Source organism: Somniosus microcephalus, unplaced genomic scaffold (genome assembly GCF_052327205.1).
Source record: "Somniosus microcephalus isolate GS21.2 unplaced genomic scaffold, FLI_Smic_1.0 unresolved_chr2, whole genome shotgun sequence".
NCBI lineage: Eukaryota > Metazoa > Chordata > Chondrichthyes > Squaliformes > Somniosidae > Somniosus > Somniosus microcephalus.
In genome coordinates this window covers 79560185-79575087 of record NW_028225180.1, presented here as the reverse complement: position 1 = coordinate 79575087, position 14903 = coordinate 79560185, and the positions used below count along the sequence as shown (strand labels likewise).

Genomic DNA, 14903 nt, shown 5'->3' with positions numbered 1-14903 from the left:
AGGCCCTGGTCACATGACAAGGGTGAGCGGGCCGAGCCCAGGCCGGCTTCAGCCCTGGGCAGGGCTCTCGATGTTCCCTTCCGGGTCAGGCTGCAGGCGAGGTCACAGGCAGTGTGTGTGTGTTTGGGTTTTTTTGTCCCCCCTCCGCAGGGTTGCCGGGTGACTGCCAGGGCCATGGCAACGCAGGTGAGAAGGGGGCGGGCCCAAGTCTCCTTAAAGGGGGAATGTGGGAGGGCGACGGTCGCCCGGGGACGGCACCGGTTGCGGACGCTGAGGAGGGGAGTTGCCGGAGCGGGACGGACTGCGCGTCCCTCCCGGGCGGACGTTAACCATCCCGCGGCCGCCGTTTACACCGGCTATGCGGCACAGAAACAGGCCGTGCGACCCAACCAGTCCGCGCGCGTTTATGCTCCACTCGAGCCTCCTCCCGCCTTTCCTCATCTCAATCTATCAGTGTAACCCTCTATTCACAATTCACAATTCAAATCGCTTTATTGGCATGATAAGTTACATCTTATGTTGCCAAAGCATCAAAATACATTTATGGTTTAGCACATAAACGCAGTTCTATTCATACAGTGTATAAACAGGTATATCCCTGAGTGTATAAATATACATTTGCATTGTTTATATATATTCTTTTCTTAGTTTACTGGTTGTCCCTCTGTTCATGGCAAGCTGTAACATAGTGTGCCGCCAGTGTTACACAGCTTCTCTCCTCTCCCAGTAGGAATGGGAGATTTTGGTTGTCATTCAGATTTCTGAAATCAGGGCATATTTGTGAGAATTTTTGGTAGAAATTCTCCCTGATGCCCTGATATTTTCCACAGGCTGTGAGGAAGTGCATCTCTGTCTCCACTACTCCCTGACTGCAGTGAGAGCATATCCTGTCTTCTCTTGGTAGCCTGGCCTGCCTGTGTCTGCCTTTTTCGATCGCTAGGCTATGTTCGCTAAGTCTGTACCTTGTCAAGGTTCTTCTCAGTTTGTTATCCTTTACCATGGTCAGGTAATCAGCTATGTTGTATTGTCTGTTTAGGGCCAAGTAGCAATTGAGTTTGCTTTGGGTTTTTGTTGTTTCTGCCCAATATGTCAGATATTTTTCCTTTTGCTTAGTGACGATTGTGTTGGGTCGAATTCTTTGTGTTACCCTGTCACTGTCCTGGGGCTGGTTATTGTTAGTAGTTACTTCACTGAGTCCCAGGACTAGTTGACTGAGGGTATTCTTCTTTATGGTCAGTTCTTGGCATTTCAGGGCGTCCCTCATACGCTTGTCCAGCCTCCCCTTAAATGCATCAATACTATTCGCCTCAACCTCTCCCTGTGGTAGCGAGTTCCACATTCTCGTCACTCTCTGGGTAAAGAAGTTTCTCCTGAATTCCCTATTGGATTTATCAGTGACTATCTTATATTGATGGCCCCTAGTTAAGCTCTTCCCCACAAGTGGGAACATTCTCTCTGTATCCACTCTCTCAAAACCTCTCATCATTTTAAAGACCTCTATTAGGTCACCCCTCAGCCTTCTCTTTTCAAGAGAAAAGAGACCCAGCCTGTTCATCCTTCCCTGATATGTATACCCTCGCATTTTTGGTATCATCCTTGTAAATCTTCTCTGCACCCTCTCCAGTGCCTCTATATCCTTTTTATAATATAGCGACCATAGAAACATAGAAGATAGGAGCAGGATTAGGCCATTCGGCCCTTCGAGCCTGCTCCGCCATTCAACGAGATCATGGCTGATCATCCAAACCCTAGCACCCGGTCCCTACACCGACAGCCATCCCACCCAAGCCCTATCCCCGTAACCCCACGTATTTAATCCCCCCTAACACTAAGGGTCAATTTTACGCAGTGCTCCAAGTTTGGTCTAACCAAGGTTCGATACAGGTTTATCATAACTTCCCTACTTTTCAATTCTATCCCTCTAGAAATAAACCCTGGTGCTTGGTTTGCTTTTTTAACGGCCTTGCTAACCTGCGTCGCAACTTTTAGTGTTTTGACGTTAAAGATGCCGCGGCCGCTGTTTGGAAGAGCGGGCGGTAGGGGAGCTCTCCCTCTCCGCTGTCCCAGAGCCAATATTTATCACTCGCCTAACAACACTGAAAAAAAACCGGACGGTCTGGGTCATTCGCACATCGCTGTTGGTGGGAGCTTGCTGTGCGCAATTGGCGGCTGCGATTCCCACGTTGCAGCGGTGACCTTACTTCAATAAGTACTTCATCGTGGCTCAGTGGGTAGCACCCACGCCTGGGAGTCAGAAGGTTGTAAATTCGAGTCCCACTCACAGTGCTGAGGGAGCGCCGCACTGTCGGAGGGGCGGTACTGAGGGAGCGCCGCACTCAGAGGGGCAGTACTGAGGGAGCGCCGCACTGTCGGAGGGGCAGTACTGAGGGAGCGCCGCACTGTCGGAGGGGCAGTACTGAGGGAGCGCCGCACTGTCGGAGGGGCAGTACTGAGGGAACGCCGCACTGTCGGAGGGGCAGTACTGAGGGAGCGCCGCACTGTCGGAGGGGCAGTACTGAGGGAGCGCCGCACTGTCGGAGGGGCAGTACTGAGGGAGCGCCGCACTGTCGGAGGGGCGGTACTGAGGGAGCGCCGCACTGTCGGAGGGGCAGTACTGAGGGAGCGCCGCACTGTCGGAGGGGTGGTACTGAGGGAGCGCCGCACTGTCGCAGGGGCAGTACTGAGGGAGCGCTGCACTGTCGGAGGTGCCGTCATTTGGATGAGACATTAAACCCGAGGCCCCGCCTGCTCTCTCAGGTGGATGTAAAAGATCCCACGGCCACTATTGGAAGAAGAGCAGGGGGAGTTCTCCCCGGTGTCCTGGGGCCAATATTTATCCCTCAATCAACATCACTAAAAACAGATTATCTGATCATTATCTCATTGCTGTCTATGGGAGCTTGCTGTGTGCAATTGGTGGCCGCGTTTCCTACATTACAACAGTGTCTTCACTTTAAAAGTACTTCATTTACTGTACAGATTGTGAAAGGCGCTGTAGAAATGCAAAATGGAGTGGCACAGACTGCACTCAGAGACTTGTTACAGCGCAGCCCCATTTTGTGACCCCTAGTTCTAGTCTCCCCAACAAATGTCTACCCTAGTGAACCCCTTCATAATTTTAAAGGTCTCTATCAGGTCACGCCTGAGCTTTCTCTTTGCTAGCGAACCAAACAGAACGTTTTATGAGCTCTCCGTCGAAGACCCTGGGCTGCGTCAATCCCCATCTGTGCTCAGAGCGCTATTCTCGGCCTGGGTATTAAAGGGGGTGGGGCGGGAGGCGTTACAAACAACCGCAGTGTTCCTCCATTAGTGGAGGAGAGGGGAGTCAGTCGGAGTTTCTGCTCCCAATCGCGATCCTGTGCCTCCAGCTGGGAAGTGTGAGTTGGGTGAGGACAACCGTGATAACACCCATGGTCGAATAACAACAACAACAACTTGCATTTATACAGCGCCTTTAACGTAGTAAAACGTCCCAAGGTGCTTCACAGGAGCGATTATCAGACTGAATTTGACACCGAGCCACATAAGGAGATATTAGGGCAGGCGACCAAAAGCTTGGTCAAAGAGGCAGGTTTTAAGGAGCGTCTTAAAGGAGCAGAGAGAGGCGGAGAGGTTTAGGGAGGGAATTCCAGAGCTCAGGGCCCAGGCAGCTGAAGGCACGGCCGCCAATGGTGGAGCGATTAAAATCGGGGGATGCTCAAGAGGCCAGAATTGGAGGAGCGCAGAGATCTTGGGGGGTTGTGGGGCTGGAGGAGGTTACAGAGATAGGGAGGGGGGCGAGGGCCATGGAGGGATTTGAAAACAAGGATGAGAATTTTAAACTCGAGGGGTTGCTGGACCGGGAGCCAATGTAGGTCAGCGAGCACAGGGGGTGATGGGCGAACGGGACTTGGTGTGAGTTAGGACACGGGGCAGTGAGCACAGGGGGTGATGGGTGAACGGGACTTGGTGCGAGTTAGGACACGGGGCAGTGAGCACAGGGGGTGATGGGTGAACGGGACTTGGTGCGAGTTAGGACACGGGGCAGTGAGCACAGGGGGTGATGGGTGAACGGGACTTGGTGCGAGTTAGGACACGGGGGCAGCAGCGTTTTGGATGACCTCAAGTTTATGGAGGGTGGAACATGGGAGGCCGGGCCAGGAGTGCGTTGGAATAGTCGAGTCTAGAGGTAACAAAGCACAGATGAGGGTTTCAGCAGCAGATAAGCTGAGGCAAGGGTGGAGACGGGTGATGGATGGGGGATCTTAGCTACAAGGACAGGTTGCAGAAGCTGGGTTTGTTTTCATTAGAGCAAAGGAGGTTGAGGGGTGATTTGATCGAGGTGTACAAGATTATGACAGGTTTGGATAGGCTAGATGGGGAAAGGCTGTTCCCACTAGTTGCTGATAGAAGGAGTAGGGGACACAGATTTAAGGTTTTGGGCAAGAGATACGGGGGGGGATGTGAGGAAAAACTTTTTTAAGCAGCGAGTGGTGAGGACCTGGAACTCGCTGCTGATGGACGTGGTGGAAGCAGAGACAATGTTTTCAAGGGGAGACTGAATAGGCACTTGAGGGAAATAAACTTGCAGGGATAGAGCGGGGGACTGTGACTAACTGGATTGCTCTACAGCGAGCCGGCACAAACTCGATGGGCCAATTGGCGGCCTCCTGTGCCGTTATAACTCTGGTTATGGAGGTGGGAGGAGGTACCGCCACCTGAATAATGACCACTGGGCCTTCAGCACCCGCTGGGACCCCGTACCCCAGCAAGGAATCAGGAGGGGAGATAAATTTGGGTAGGTGGGTGGAGAATGTTTCTGAGATCCGTAATTCCGCCCCTCGCTACCTCTTTCCCTTCTTCCTTGCCTAGAATCGCCCCGAGGACCAGTTCGAGACGCGGATTCAGCAGGCCATCCAGTACAAGATGGAGGGGAACCATTATTACAAGCAGAAGAGGGTGCGCGAGGCCATCAGCAGGTACCACTGGGCACTCATGCACCTGCGGGGCCTGGACCCCGAGGAACCCAACCCCCTGCAGGCGTTCGGGGGCGAGAAGATCAAACTCAGTCCCGAGCAGACGGAGTTGCTCTATGGCACCGAGTGCGACTGTTACAACAACTTGGCAGGTACCGAGCAACTTGCTGTTGCCTTCTCCTCCCCCCCCCCCCCCCCCCCACCTCTCCTTTTCATTGCTTGTTTTATGACCTTTTCGTTTCTCCCGCAGAAAAGGGATCCAAGACACGAGCATCTTTTGAAAATGTCCCGACACTGGCACCACGGGCCGAATGGTCTCCTTCTGTGCTGTACCACTCTGTGATTCCGAGTCAAAGCTTGCTTTAAAAGGGATGAGATTCTCACCTCGGGAAGGATATATTGGCCTTGGAGGGAGTGCAGCGTAGGTTTACCAGAATGATACCCGGACTCCAAGGGTTAAATTACGAGGAGAGATTACACAAATTGTATTCCCCGGAATTTATAAAGTTAAGGGGTGATCTGATCGAAGTTTTCAGGATATTAAGGGGAACAGATAGGGTAGAGAGAGAGAGAAACTATTTCCGCTGGTTGGGGAGTCTAGGACTAGGGGGCATTGTCTAAAAATTAGAGCCAGACCTTTCAGGAGTGAAGTTAGGAAACAGAGTGTTCAGTGAATGGCGCTGAACACTGTGCAGTCACCAGCGAACATCCCCATTTCTGACCTTATGTTGGAGGGAAGATCATTGATGAAGCAGCTGAAGATGGCTGGGCCGAGGACTTCTACACACAAAGGGCGGTCGGAGTTTGGAACTCTACCGCAAACAGCAATTGATGCTAGATCAGTTGTTAACTTTAAATCTGAGATTGATAGCTTTCTGTTAACCATAGAGTCATAGAGTTATACAGCACAGAAAGAGGCCCTTCGGCCCATCGTGTCCACACCGGCCATCAAGCCCCGTCTATTCTAATCCCATTTTCCAGCATTTGGTCCGTAGCCTTGTATGCTATGGCATTTCAAGTGCTCATCCAAATGCTTCTTGAATGTTGTGAGGGTTCCTGCCTCTACCGCCCTTTCAGGCAGTGAGTTCCAGATTCCAACCACCCTCTGGGTGAAAAAGTTTTTCCTCAAATCCCCTCTAAACCTCCTGCCCCTTACCTTGAAACTATGCCCCCTTGTTATTGACCCCTCTACTAAGGGGAAAAGTTCCTTTCTATCTACCCTATCTATGCCCCTCATAATTTTGTATACCTCAATCAGGTCCCCCCCTCAGCCTTCTCTGCTCTAAGGAAAACAACCCCAGCCTGTCCAGTCTCTCTTCATAACTGAAGCGCTCCAGCCCAGGTAACATCCTGGTGAATCTCCTCTGCACCCTCTCCAAAGCAATCACATCCTTCCTATAGTGTGGCGACCAGAACTGCACACAGTATTCCAGCTGTGGCCTTACCAGCGTTTGGTACAGCTCCATCATAACCTCCCTGCTCTTACATTCTATGCCTCGGCTAATGAAGGCAAGTATCCCATATGCCTTTTTAACCACCTTATCCACCTGTTCTGCTTCCTTCAGGGATCTATGTACATGTACACCAAGGTCCCTCTGATCCTCTGTCTTTCTTAGGGTCGCACCATTCATTGTGTATTCCCTTGCCTTGTTAGTCCCTCCAAAATGCATCACCTCACACTTTTCAGGGTTAAATTCCATTTGCCACTGTTCCGCCCATCTGACCAAAGGGATATGGGGCAAAGGCGGGTAGATGGAGTTAGCTCGCAGATCAGCCATGATCTCACTGGATGGCGGAACAGGCTCGAGGGGCTGAACGGCCTCCTCCTCCTCCTATGTTCACAGCCTCAAGTTAGAATGTGAATTCAAAATCAGGTGAAAGACGGTCACTATGCTAATTGGAATGTATCTATCCTCCAATAAGCAATTCGATGGCTTGTCTCTGTAAAGCACTGGCTTAGGCCCCAGCTGGAGTATGGGGGCCAATTCTGTGCACCCCACATTTTAGGAAGGAGGTCAAGGCCTTGGGAGAGGGTGCAGAGGAGATTAAGTAGAACAGTGCCAGGGATGAAGGACTTCAGTTACGTGGATAGACTGGAGAAGCTGGAGTTGTTCTCCTTAGAGCAGAGAAGGCTAAGAGGAGATTTAATAGAGGCGTTCAAAATCATGAGGGGTTTCGATGGAGTAAATAAGGAGAAACTGTTTCCACTGGCAGGAGGGTCGGTAACCAGAGGGACACAGATTTAAGATAATTGGCAAAAGAACCAGAGGGGAGATGAGAATTTTTTTTACGCAGCGATTTGTTGTGATCTGGAACGCGCTGCCTGAAATCAGATTCAATAGTAACTTTCAAAAGGGAACTGGATAAATACTTGAAGGGAAAAAATGTGCAGGGCTAGGGGGAAAGAGCATAGAATCATAGAATGGTTACAGCAGGGAAGAAGGCCATTCGGCCCGTCGAGCCCGTGCTGACTCTGAGCTAGTCCCACTCTCCCGCCCTTTCCCCGTCACCCTGTGAATCTCTTTCCTACAGGTACTTATCCAATTCCCTTTTGAAAGCCATGATTGAGTCTGCCTCCCCCGCCCTCTCGGGCAGCGCATTCCAGATCCTAACCACTCGCTGCGTAAAAAAGTTTTTCCTCACGCCGCCTTTGGTTTTTTTGTCAATCACCTTAAATCTTTGTCCTCTGGTTCTCGACCCTTCCGCCAATGGGAACAGTTTCTCTCTCTCTACTCTGTCCAGACCCCTCATGATTTTGAACACCTCCATCAAATCTCCTCTCAACCTTCTCTGCTCTAAGGAGAACAACCCCAGCTTCTCCAGTCTATCCACGTAACTGAAGTCCCTCATCCCCTGGAACCAATCTTGTAAATCTTTTCTGCACCCTCTCTAAGGCCTTCACATCCTTCCTAAAGTGCGGTGCTCAGAATTGGACACAATACTCCTGTTGGGGCCGAACCAGTGTTTTATACAGGTTTATCATAATTTCCACACTTTTGTACTCTATACCTCTATTCACGAAGCCCGGGATCCTGTAAGCCTTTTTAACTGCTTTCTCAATCTGCCCTGCCACCTTCAACGATTTGTTCACACATACCCCCAGGTCTCTCTGTTCGTGCACCCCCTTTAGGATTGTACCATTTAATTTATATTTCCTCTCCTCATTCTTTCTACCAAAATGTATCACTTCGCACTTTTCTGCGTTAAATTTCATCTGCTTCGTGTCCGCCCATTTCACCAGCCTTCCTGAAGTCTATCACTCTCCTCCTCACTGTTCACTATACTTCCAAGTTTTGTGTCATCTGCAAATTTTGAAACAGTGCCCTGTACTCCCAAGGCCAAGTCATTAATATATATCGAGAAAAGCAGTGGTCCTAGAACCGACCCCTGGGGAACAGCACTGTATACCTTCCTCCAGTCCGAAAAACAACCGTTCACCACTACTCTCTGTTTCCTGTCACTCAGCCAATTCCGTATCCATGCTGCCACCGTCCCTTTTATTCCATGGGCTTGAACTTTGCTGGCAAGTCTATTATGTGGCACTTTGTCGAACGCCTTTTGGAAATCCATGTTCACCACGTCAACCGCATTGCCCTCATCAACCCACTCTGTTACCTCATCAAAAAACTCGGATCAAGTTGGTTAAACACGATTTGCCTTTAACAAATCCGTGCTGGCTTCCCTTAATTACTCCACACTTGTCCAAGTGACTGTTAATTTTGTCCCTGATTACTGTTTCTAAAAGCTTTTCCCACTACCGAGGTTAAACTGACCGGCCTGTAGTTGCTGGGTTTATCTTTACACCCTTTTTTGAACAATGGTGTAACATTTGCAATTCTCCAGCAGGGGGGTGGGATTAATTGGATAGCTCTTTCAAAGACCCGGCAGGGGCACGATGGGCTGAATGGCCTCCTCCTGTGCTGTATGATTCAATGAATTGATAAACATCTCGCAGCCAGTGTGTTAGAAATTTTCTTTCAATATCTTTTAAGATTATTTCGCTGAGCGAGCGGAAGAAGCAAAATACCGCGCGTGCATTCACTCCAAAGCGTGAGTTTCGGCAGACTGTTCAACCATGGGGGGTGGGGGGGGGCGCAGCATAGCCAAGCCCCATCCAGCGTCCGAGCACGCAAGAATGTTTCCACTTGTGGGGAAGAGCATAACTAGAGGCCATCAATATAAGCTAGTCACCAAGAAATCCAATAGGGAATTCAGGAGAAACTTCTTTACCCAGAGAGTGGTGAGAATGTGGAACTCGCTACCACAGGGAGTGGTTGAGGCGAATAGTATTGATGTGTTTAAGGGGAGGCTGGACAAGCGTATGAGGGAGAAGGGAATAGAGGGTTACGCTGATAGAGTGAGATGAGGAAAGACGGGAGGAGGCTCAAGTGGAGCATAAACACCGGCATGGACTGGTTGGGCCGAATGGCCTCTTTCTGTGCCGTATATCCGATGTCATAGAGTCATAACGGCACAGAAGGAGGCCATTGGGCCCATCGAGTCTGTAGAGCGATCCAGTCAGTCCCATTCCCCCGCTCTATCCCCGTAGCCCTCCAAGTTTATTTCCCTCCAGTGCCGATCCAGTCTCCCCTTGAAAACATCGAGTGTCTCCGCTTCCACCACTTCCGTCGGCAGCGAGTTCCAGGTCCTCACCACTCGCTGCGTAAAAAGTTTTTCCTCACATCCCCCCCCCTGTATCGCTTTCACAAGACCTTAAATCTGTGTCCCCTAGTCCTTGTACCATCAACTAGTGGGAACAGCCTTTCCCCGTCTAGCCTATCCAAACCCGTCATAATCTTGTACACCTCGATCAAATCACCCCTCAACCTCCTTTGCTCTAATGAAAACAAATCCAGCTTCTCCGACCTGTCCTTGTAGCTAAGATCCCCCATCCCCGGAACCATTCTGGTAAATCTCCTCTGCACCCTCTCGAGGGCCTTCACATCCTTCCTAAAGTGTGGTGACCAGAACTGGACGCAATACTCCAGTTGTGGCCTAACCAGTGCTTTATAAAGATTCAGCATAACTTCTCTACTTTTGTACTCAATACCTCTATTTATGAAGCCCAAGATCCCATATGCTTTGCTAACCACTCTCTCAATATGTCCCGCCACCTTCAGGGACCGATGCACATTAACTCCCAGGTCCCTCGGTCCCTGCACACTCTTTAAAACTGGGCCATTAAGTGTATATGTAATCCTATGTAATATGCAAGGGACAATCAAGAGCAGGAGCCTGATATTTATTCACTCCCCCATCCCTGCCCTGGGGGGTGCTGTGGCTCAGCGGAGGAACCCGGGGCGTTCGCGATCTTTACGGCTCAGTGGTGCCTCCCTTGGAGAGCGTGGGGGGTGGGGGGGGGGCAGAGGCGGTTTGATTGCTGGCTGTCTTTCTCCCCTCCAGCATGCCTCCTCCTGTCTGAAAAGGTGAACTACGAGCGGGTGAGGGACTACTGCCTGAAGGTATTGGACCGACAAGCTGGCAACACCAAGGCTCTCTACCGCGCCGGAGTGTCTCTTTACAACATCGGGGACTATGACCGAGCCCTACACTACCTCACGGAGGCCTCCAAGATCTGCCCGAACGGTAAGCGTCACCGCCAGGGTCATTATTGAACGAGGGAGGCCATTCGGCCCATCTCGGTCCCATCCATCCCATTTACAGGAAATTCTTTTTTATCCGGCACCGACGGGACCGGCGTGGTGCCGGTTTATCAAAAAGTCCGGATTACAGAGAGGTATAGTGAAAGGTACGAGAGCCCCGTACACAGCAATAGATCCAGGCTTCCCTGTTGCTTAGCAACAGGTGCAGGCACCCCGGCCACAAGATCCAGGCATCCCTGTTGCATAGCAACAGGTGCAGGCACCCCGGCCACAAGATCCAGGCATCCCTGTTGCATAGCAACAGGTGCAGGCACCCTGGCCACAAGATCCAGGCGTCCCTGTTGCATAGCAACAGGTGCAGGCACCCCGGCCACAAGATCCAGGCATCCCTGTTGCATAGCAACAGGTGCAGGCACCCCGGCCACAAGATCCAGGCATCCCTGTTGCATAGCAACAGGTGCAGGAACCCAGGCCACAAGTTCCAGGCGTCCCTGTTGCATAGCAACCGGTGCAGGCACCCCGGTTACACAGCCACAGATCCAGGAACAGCCACTAATATGAAGTAAAACTTACCTGAACCTACTCCTGAATTTTGCCGGTTAACAGAGATTTCCGGTTATTTTAGGTGCCGGTAAATCGAGAGTTTCCTGTACTAGGTGTCGGCCGTGGCTCAGTGGGTGGCACACTCTCTCTCTCTCTCTCGCCTCCGAGTCAGAAGGCCGTGGTTTCAACTCCCCACTCCAGGGACTCGAGCCCACAATCCAGGCTGACATTCCCAGTGCCAGTACTATCAGATGAGACGTTAAACCCAGGCCCCCGTCTGCCCCTCTCTGGTGGATGTAAAAGATCCCACGGCCGCTATTGGAAGAAGAGCAGGGGGAGTTCTCCCCAATGTCCTGGGGCCAATGTTTATCCCTCAACCAACATCACTAAAAAAAACAGATTATCTGGTCAGTTCCATCTGCGCAGAGTGGGAGCTGGGTGAACCTGGGAGTTTCCTGCTTAGCATGTTGTTTGTGGGAGCTTGCTGTGCGCAAATTGGCTGCCGTGTTTCTTACGTTACAACAGTGACCACACTTCGAAAGTACTTCATTGGCTGTGAAGCGCTTTGGGACGTCCTGAGGTCGTGAAAGGCGCTGGGGAAATGCGAGTCTTTCTCATCTAAGATAGCCCAGCTCGCTCCATTCTTCCCTCATGCCTCGTATCATTGAAGCCCCTTATAGGGTGAGCCGTGCTGAGCACGGAACTCCCAGGTTCACCCAGCTCCCATTCTGTGCCGAGGCAACTGACCTCTTGAGAGCTGGCCCTTCCCCACTGACCCCGGATTCCTGCTCCAGTTGCTTGGCAGCGACGTCAGGCTCGGCTGTGACGCTGGACTTGGTCGAATAGCATGACGGTACTCGGCGGAATAGCGGCGGCACCCGGAGGAATAGCGCCAGTACCCGGAGGAATAGCGCCAGTACCCGGAGGAATAGCGCCAGTACCCGGAGGAATAGCGCCAGTACCCGGAGGAATAGCGCCAGTACCCGGAGGAATAGCGCCAGTACCCGGAGGAATAGCGCCAGTACCCGGAGGAATAGCGCCAGTACCCGGTGGAATAGCGCCAGTACCCGGTGGAATAGCGCCAGAACCCGGTGGAATAGCGCCAGTACCCGGTGGAATAGCGCCAGTACCCGGTGGAATAGCGCCAGTACCCGGTGGAATAGCGCCAGTACCCGGTGGAATAGCGCCAGTACCCGGTGGAATAGCGCCAGTACCCGGTGAAATAGCGCCAGTTACCCGGTGGAATAGCGCCAGTACCCGGAGGAATAGCGCCAGTACAGGGCGGAATAGCGCCAGTACAGGGCGGAATAGCGCCAGTACAGGGCGGAATAGCGCCAGTACCCGGAGGAATAGCGCCAGTACTCGCTGACGTAAGAAAACTACTAGGCACCTGGTCTAAGCGTTAAACAAAGCTTTAATCAACTGTTTTACAACATGGAGGTCTAGTTGTGTCCGTCACTAGTTCCTGTTAAGAATGTCCTGCGCAAGCTGGGCCCGTGCCAGAGTATTTATACTCTCCCTGGACAGCGCCACCCGCAGGCCGCTCAGTATTATTTCATAAGTCTTTCATGAATGACTGATTCATGTCACTCGCCGCCTGCGATCGGGCTGGCCACTCGGAAACAAGGCACCGGAGGGCAGGCGGTCAATGCCCCGCCGAACCCGAGCCCCGGCTTCAGTGAGTAAAAACAAAATGAAAACCCTGAGATGACGGATTTGCCCCTTTTCCCCCCCACCCCCCCCTGCAGATGCTAACGTCAAGAAGTACATCCAGGAAACTGAGCTGCGGCTCAGCCGATACTACGAGAAGGAGAAGATGATGTACAAGGGCATGTTCGGCAAGTGACCGGCAGCCGGATGCAGTCACCCATCGGACGCTCGCAGCGGGTCCCGCGCCGGTCCGTCTCTTCCGACGAGTTTGCTGCCGTTGGACGTTTCCCGCCCCCGTTGCTCCCATCGGGAGAGAGCGGGGCCCGTGTTTTCCACGTTTGTTCGAAGTTAACTCGGTGACGCTTCCTCAGTCGGCGCTTTTGTAAGGGAGCGTCTCAAAAGCCTCACCAAATGCCACGCGTGTGTTTGATATTTAATCCAGGTGCGAGATTTTTTTTTTTATCTTTAAAGGTTTCAGAATATAGAGATGGTGCGTGATGAGTGTTTTTATTTCATTGGAGATTCCTCCCGCTGCCATATACTGGAGACAGTGAGTGATGGCAGGGTGGGCAACACAGCTGAACCCAGCCCTGTCCTGTCCTGACTGTTCCGTGCAGGACAGTGATCACCAGCAGGAACCTCTCCTCCCGACAACAACATTGTACATTTATATAGCGCCTTTAATGTTGTAAAACGAGCCGAGGCGCTTCATAGGAGCGAGTATCAAACAGAAATTTGACACCGAGCCACATGAGGTATTCGGGCAGTTGAGCTTGGTCAAAGAGGTCAGTTTTCAGGAGCGTCTTAAAGGAGGATAGAGGCGGAGAGGTTTAGGGAGGGAATTCCAGAGCTTAGGGCCCAGGCGGCTGAAGGCACGGCCGCCAGTGGTGGAGCGATTAAAATCAGGGATGGTCAAGAGGCCAGAATTGGAGGAGCGCAGAGATCTCGGAGGGTTGTAGGGCTGGAGGAGGTTACAGAGAGAGGGAGGGGGCGAGGGCCGTGGAGTGATTTGAAAACAAGAATGAGAATTTTAAAATCGAGGGGTTGCCGGACAGGGAGCCACTGTAGGTCAGCGAGCACAGTGAGGGGTGAACGGGACTTGGTGCGAGTTAGGATATGGGGGCAGCAGAGTTTTGGACGGGCTCGGGTTTACGTAAGGCAGAAGGCGATCCGATCTCCAGCCAGGAGTGTGGCCCCAGCAGCGACTGGTCTGTGCGTCCCAGGAGACGGACGCACGCTCCGCCTCTGCGCGTCGGATACGTTTATCATTTGCTTGTAACACGGACCGAGTCTGCTCTCTGTGTTGCACTAGTGTGGAGCACGGGCCGTCCAAGTTCAAAACAGCAGGAACGGCGCGGGGGTGGGGTGAGGTGGGGGGGGGGAAAGAGGGGTGGCCGTAGCTGACCCCATCCCCCTTGCCCTCGGGTTAGGCAGGAGGAAACCCGCCCCCCCTCGAACATCTGCAGACATCTGGATCAACAGTGACGCCCTCCACAGTTGAATAGTTGCGAGTTGAAATCCCAGCGTGCGAGATTGAATTGAATAAACCTGGCAATTTGGGGGCTGGCACCAGCTAAAATGACCAGGAGAAGCTGTCGGAACGCCGTAAAAACCCACCTGGCTCACTAATGGTCCTTCAGGAAAGGGAGCCAGGGTGGGAGGAGGCTCATGTGGAGCATAAACACCGGCAGGGATCTGTTGGGCCCAAGGGCCTATTTCTGTGCTGAACCTACTTTGTAACCTGCCACCTCTTACCCGTCTGGGCCTACACAATGTGGTTGTCACTGGAGTGGCCGAGCAAGCCACTCCGCTGTCTGGGCAACTAGGGATGTGCAGTCGATAACTGCCCGATCGCCAACAACATCTTACATTTACACAGCGCCTGTATCGTAGTAAAACGTCCCAAGGTGCTTCACAGGAGCAATTATCAATTAAAATTTGACACCGAGCCAAATCAGGAGCTATTAGGACAGGTGACCAAAAGCTTGGTCAGAGAGGTCTGTTTTAAGGAGCGTCTTAAAGGAGGAGAGAGAGGCGGAGAGGTTTAGGGAGGGAATTCCAGAGCTTACGGCCCAGGCAGCTGAAGGCACGGCTGCCAATGGTGGAGCGATTAAAATCAGGGGGATGCTCAAGACGCCAGAATTGGAGGAGC

At 52.1% G+C, this 14903-nt stretch overlaps 1 protein-coding gene across 2 annotated transcripts; it reads left to right on the top strand.

The window, feature by feature from the left end:
- The first annotated feature begins 40 nt into the window (after positions 1 to 40).
- On the top strand, positions 41 to 13239 carry ttc9c (tetratricopeptide repeat domain 9C). 2 transcript variants are annotated; one of them, XM_085976137.1, is made up of 4 exons: positions 41 to 186; positions 4852 to 5107; positions 10359 to 10541; positions 12850 to 13239. In XM_085976137.1, exons 1-4 carry the CDS (start codon positions 175 to 177, stop codon positions 12945 to 12947), a joined length of 549 nt encoding a protein of 182 aa, XP_085832263.1. In that variant the 5' UTR covers positions 41 to 174; the 3' UTR covers positions 12948 to 13239. The 2 variants fall into 2 exon arrangements, with proteins under 2 accessions (XP_085832263.1, XP_085832264.1); XM_085976138.1 differs by lacking the exon at positions 41 to 186 and adding an exon at positions 482 to 590.
- The last annotated feature ends 1664 nt before the right edge of the window (positions 13240 to 14903 follow it).

What these genes read in the sequence shown, in the direction of transcription:
- ttc9c (XM_085976137.1), top strand. An exon ending in CTGTTACAACAACTTGGCAG is followed by an intron (nt 5,108 to 10,358) that starts GTACCGAGCAAC and finishes TCTCCCCTCCAG; the next exon opens with CATGCCTCCTCCTGTCTGAA. An exon ending in CTCCAAGATCTGCCCGAACG is followed by an intron (nt 10,542 to 12,849) that starts GTAAGCGTCACC and finishes CCCCCCCTGCAG; the next exon opens with ATGCTAACGTCAAGAAGTAC.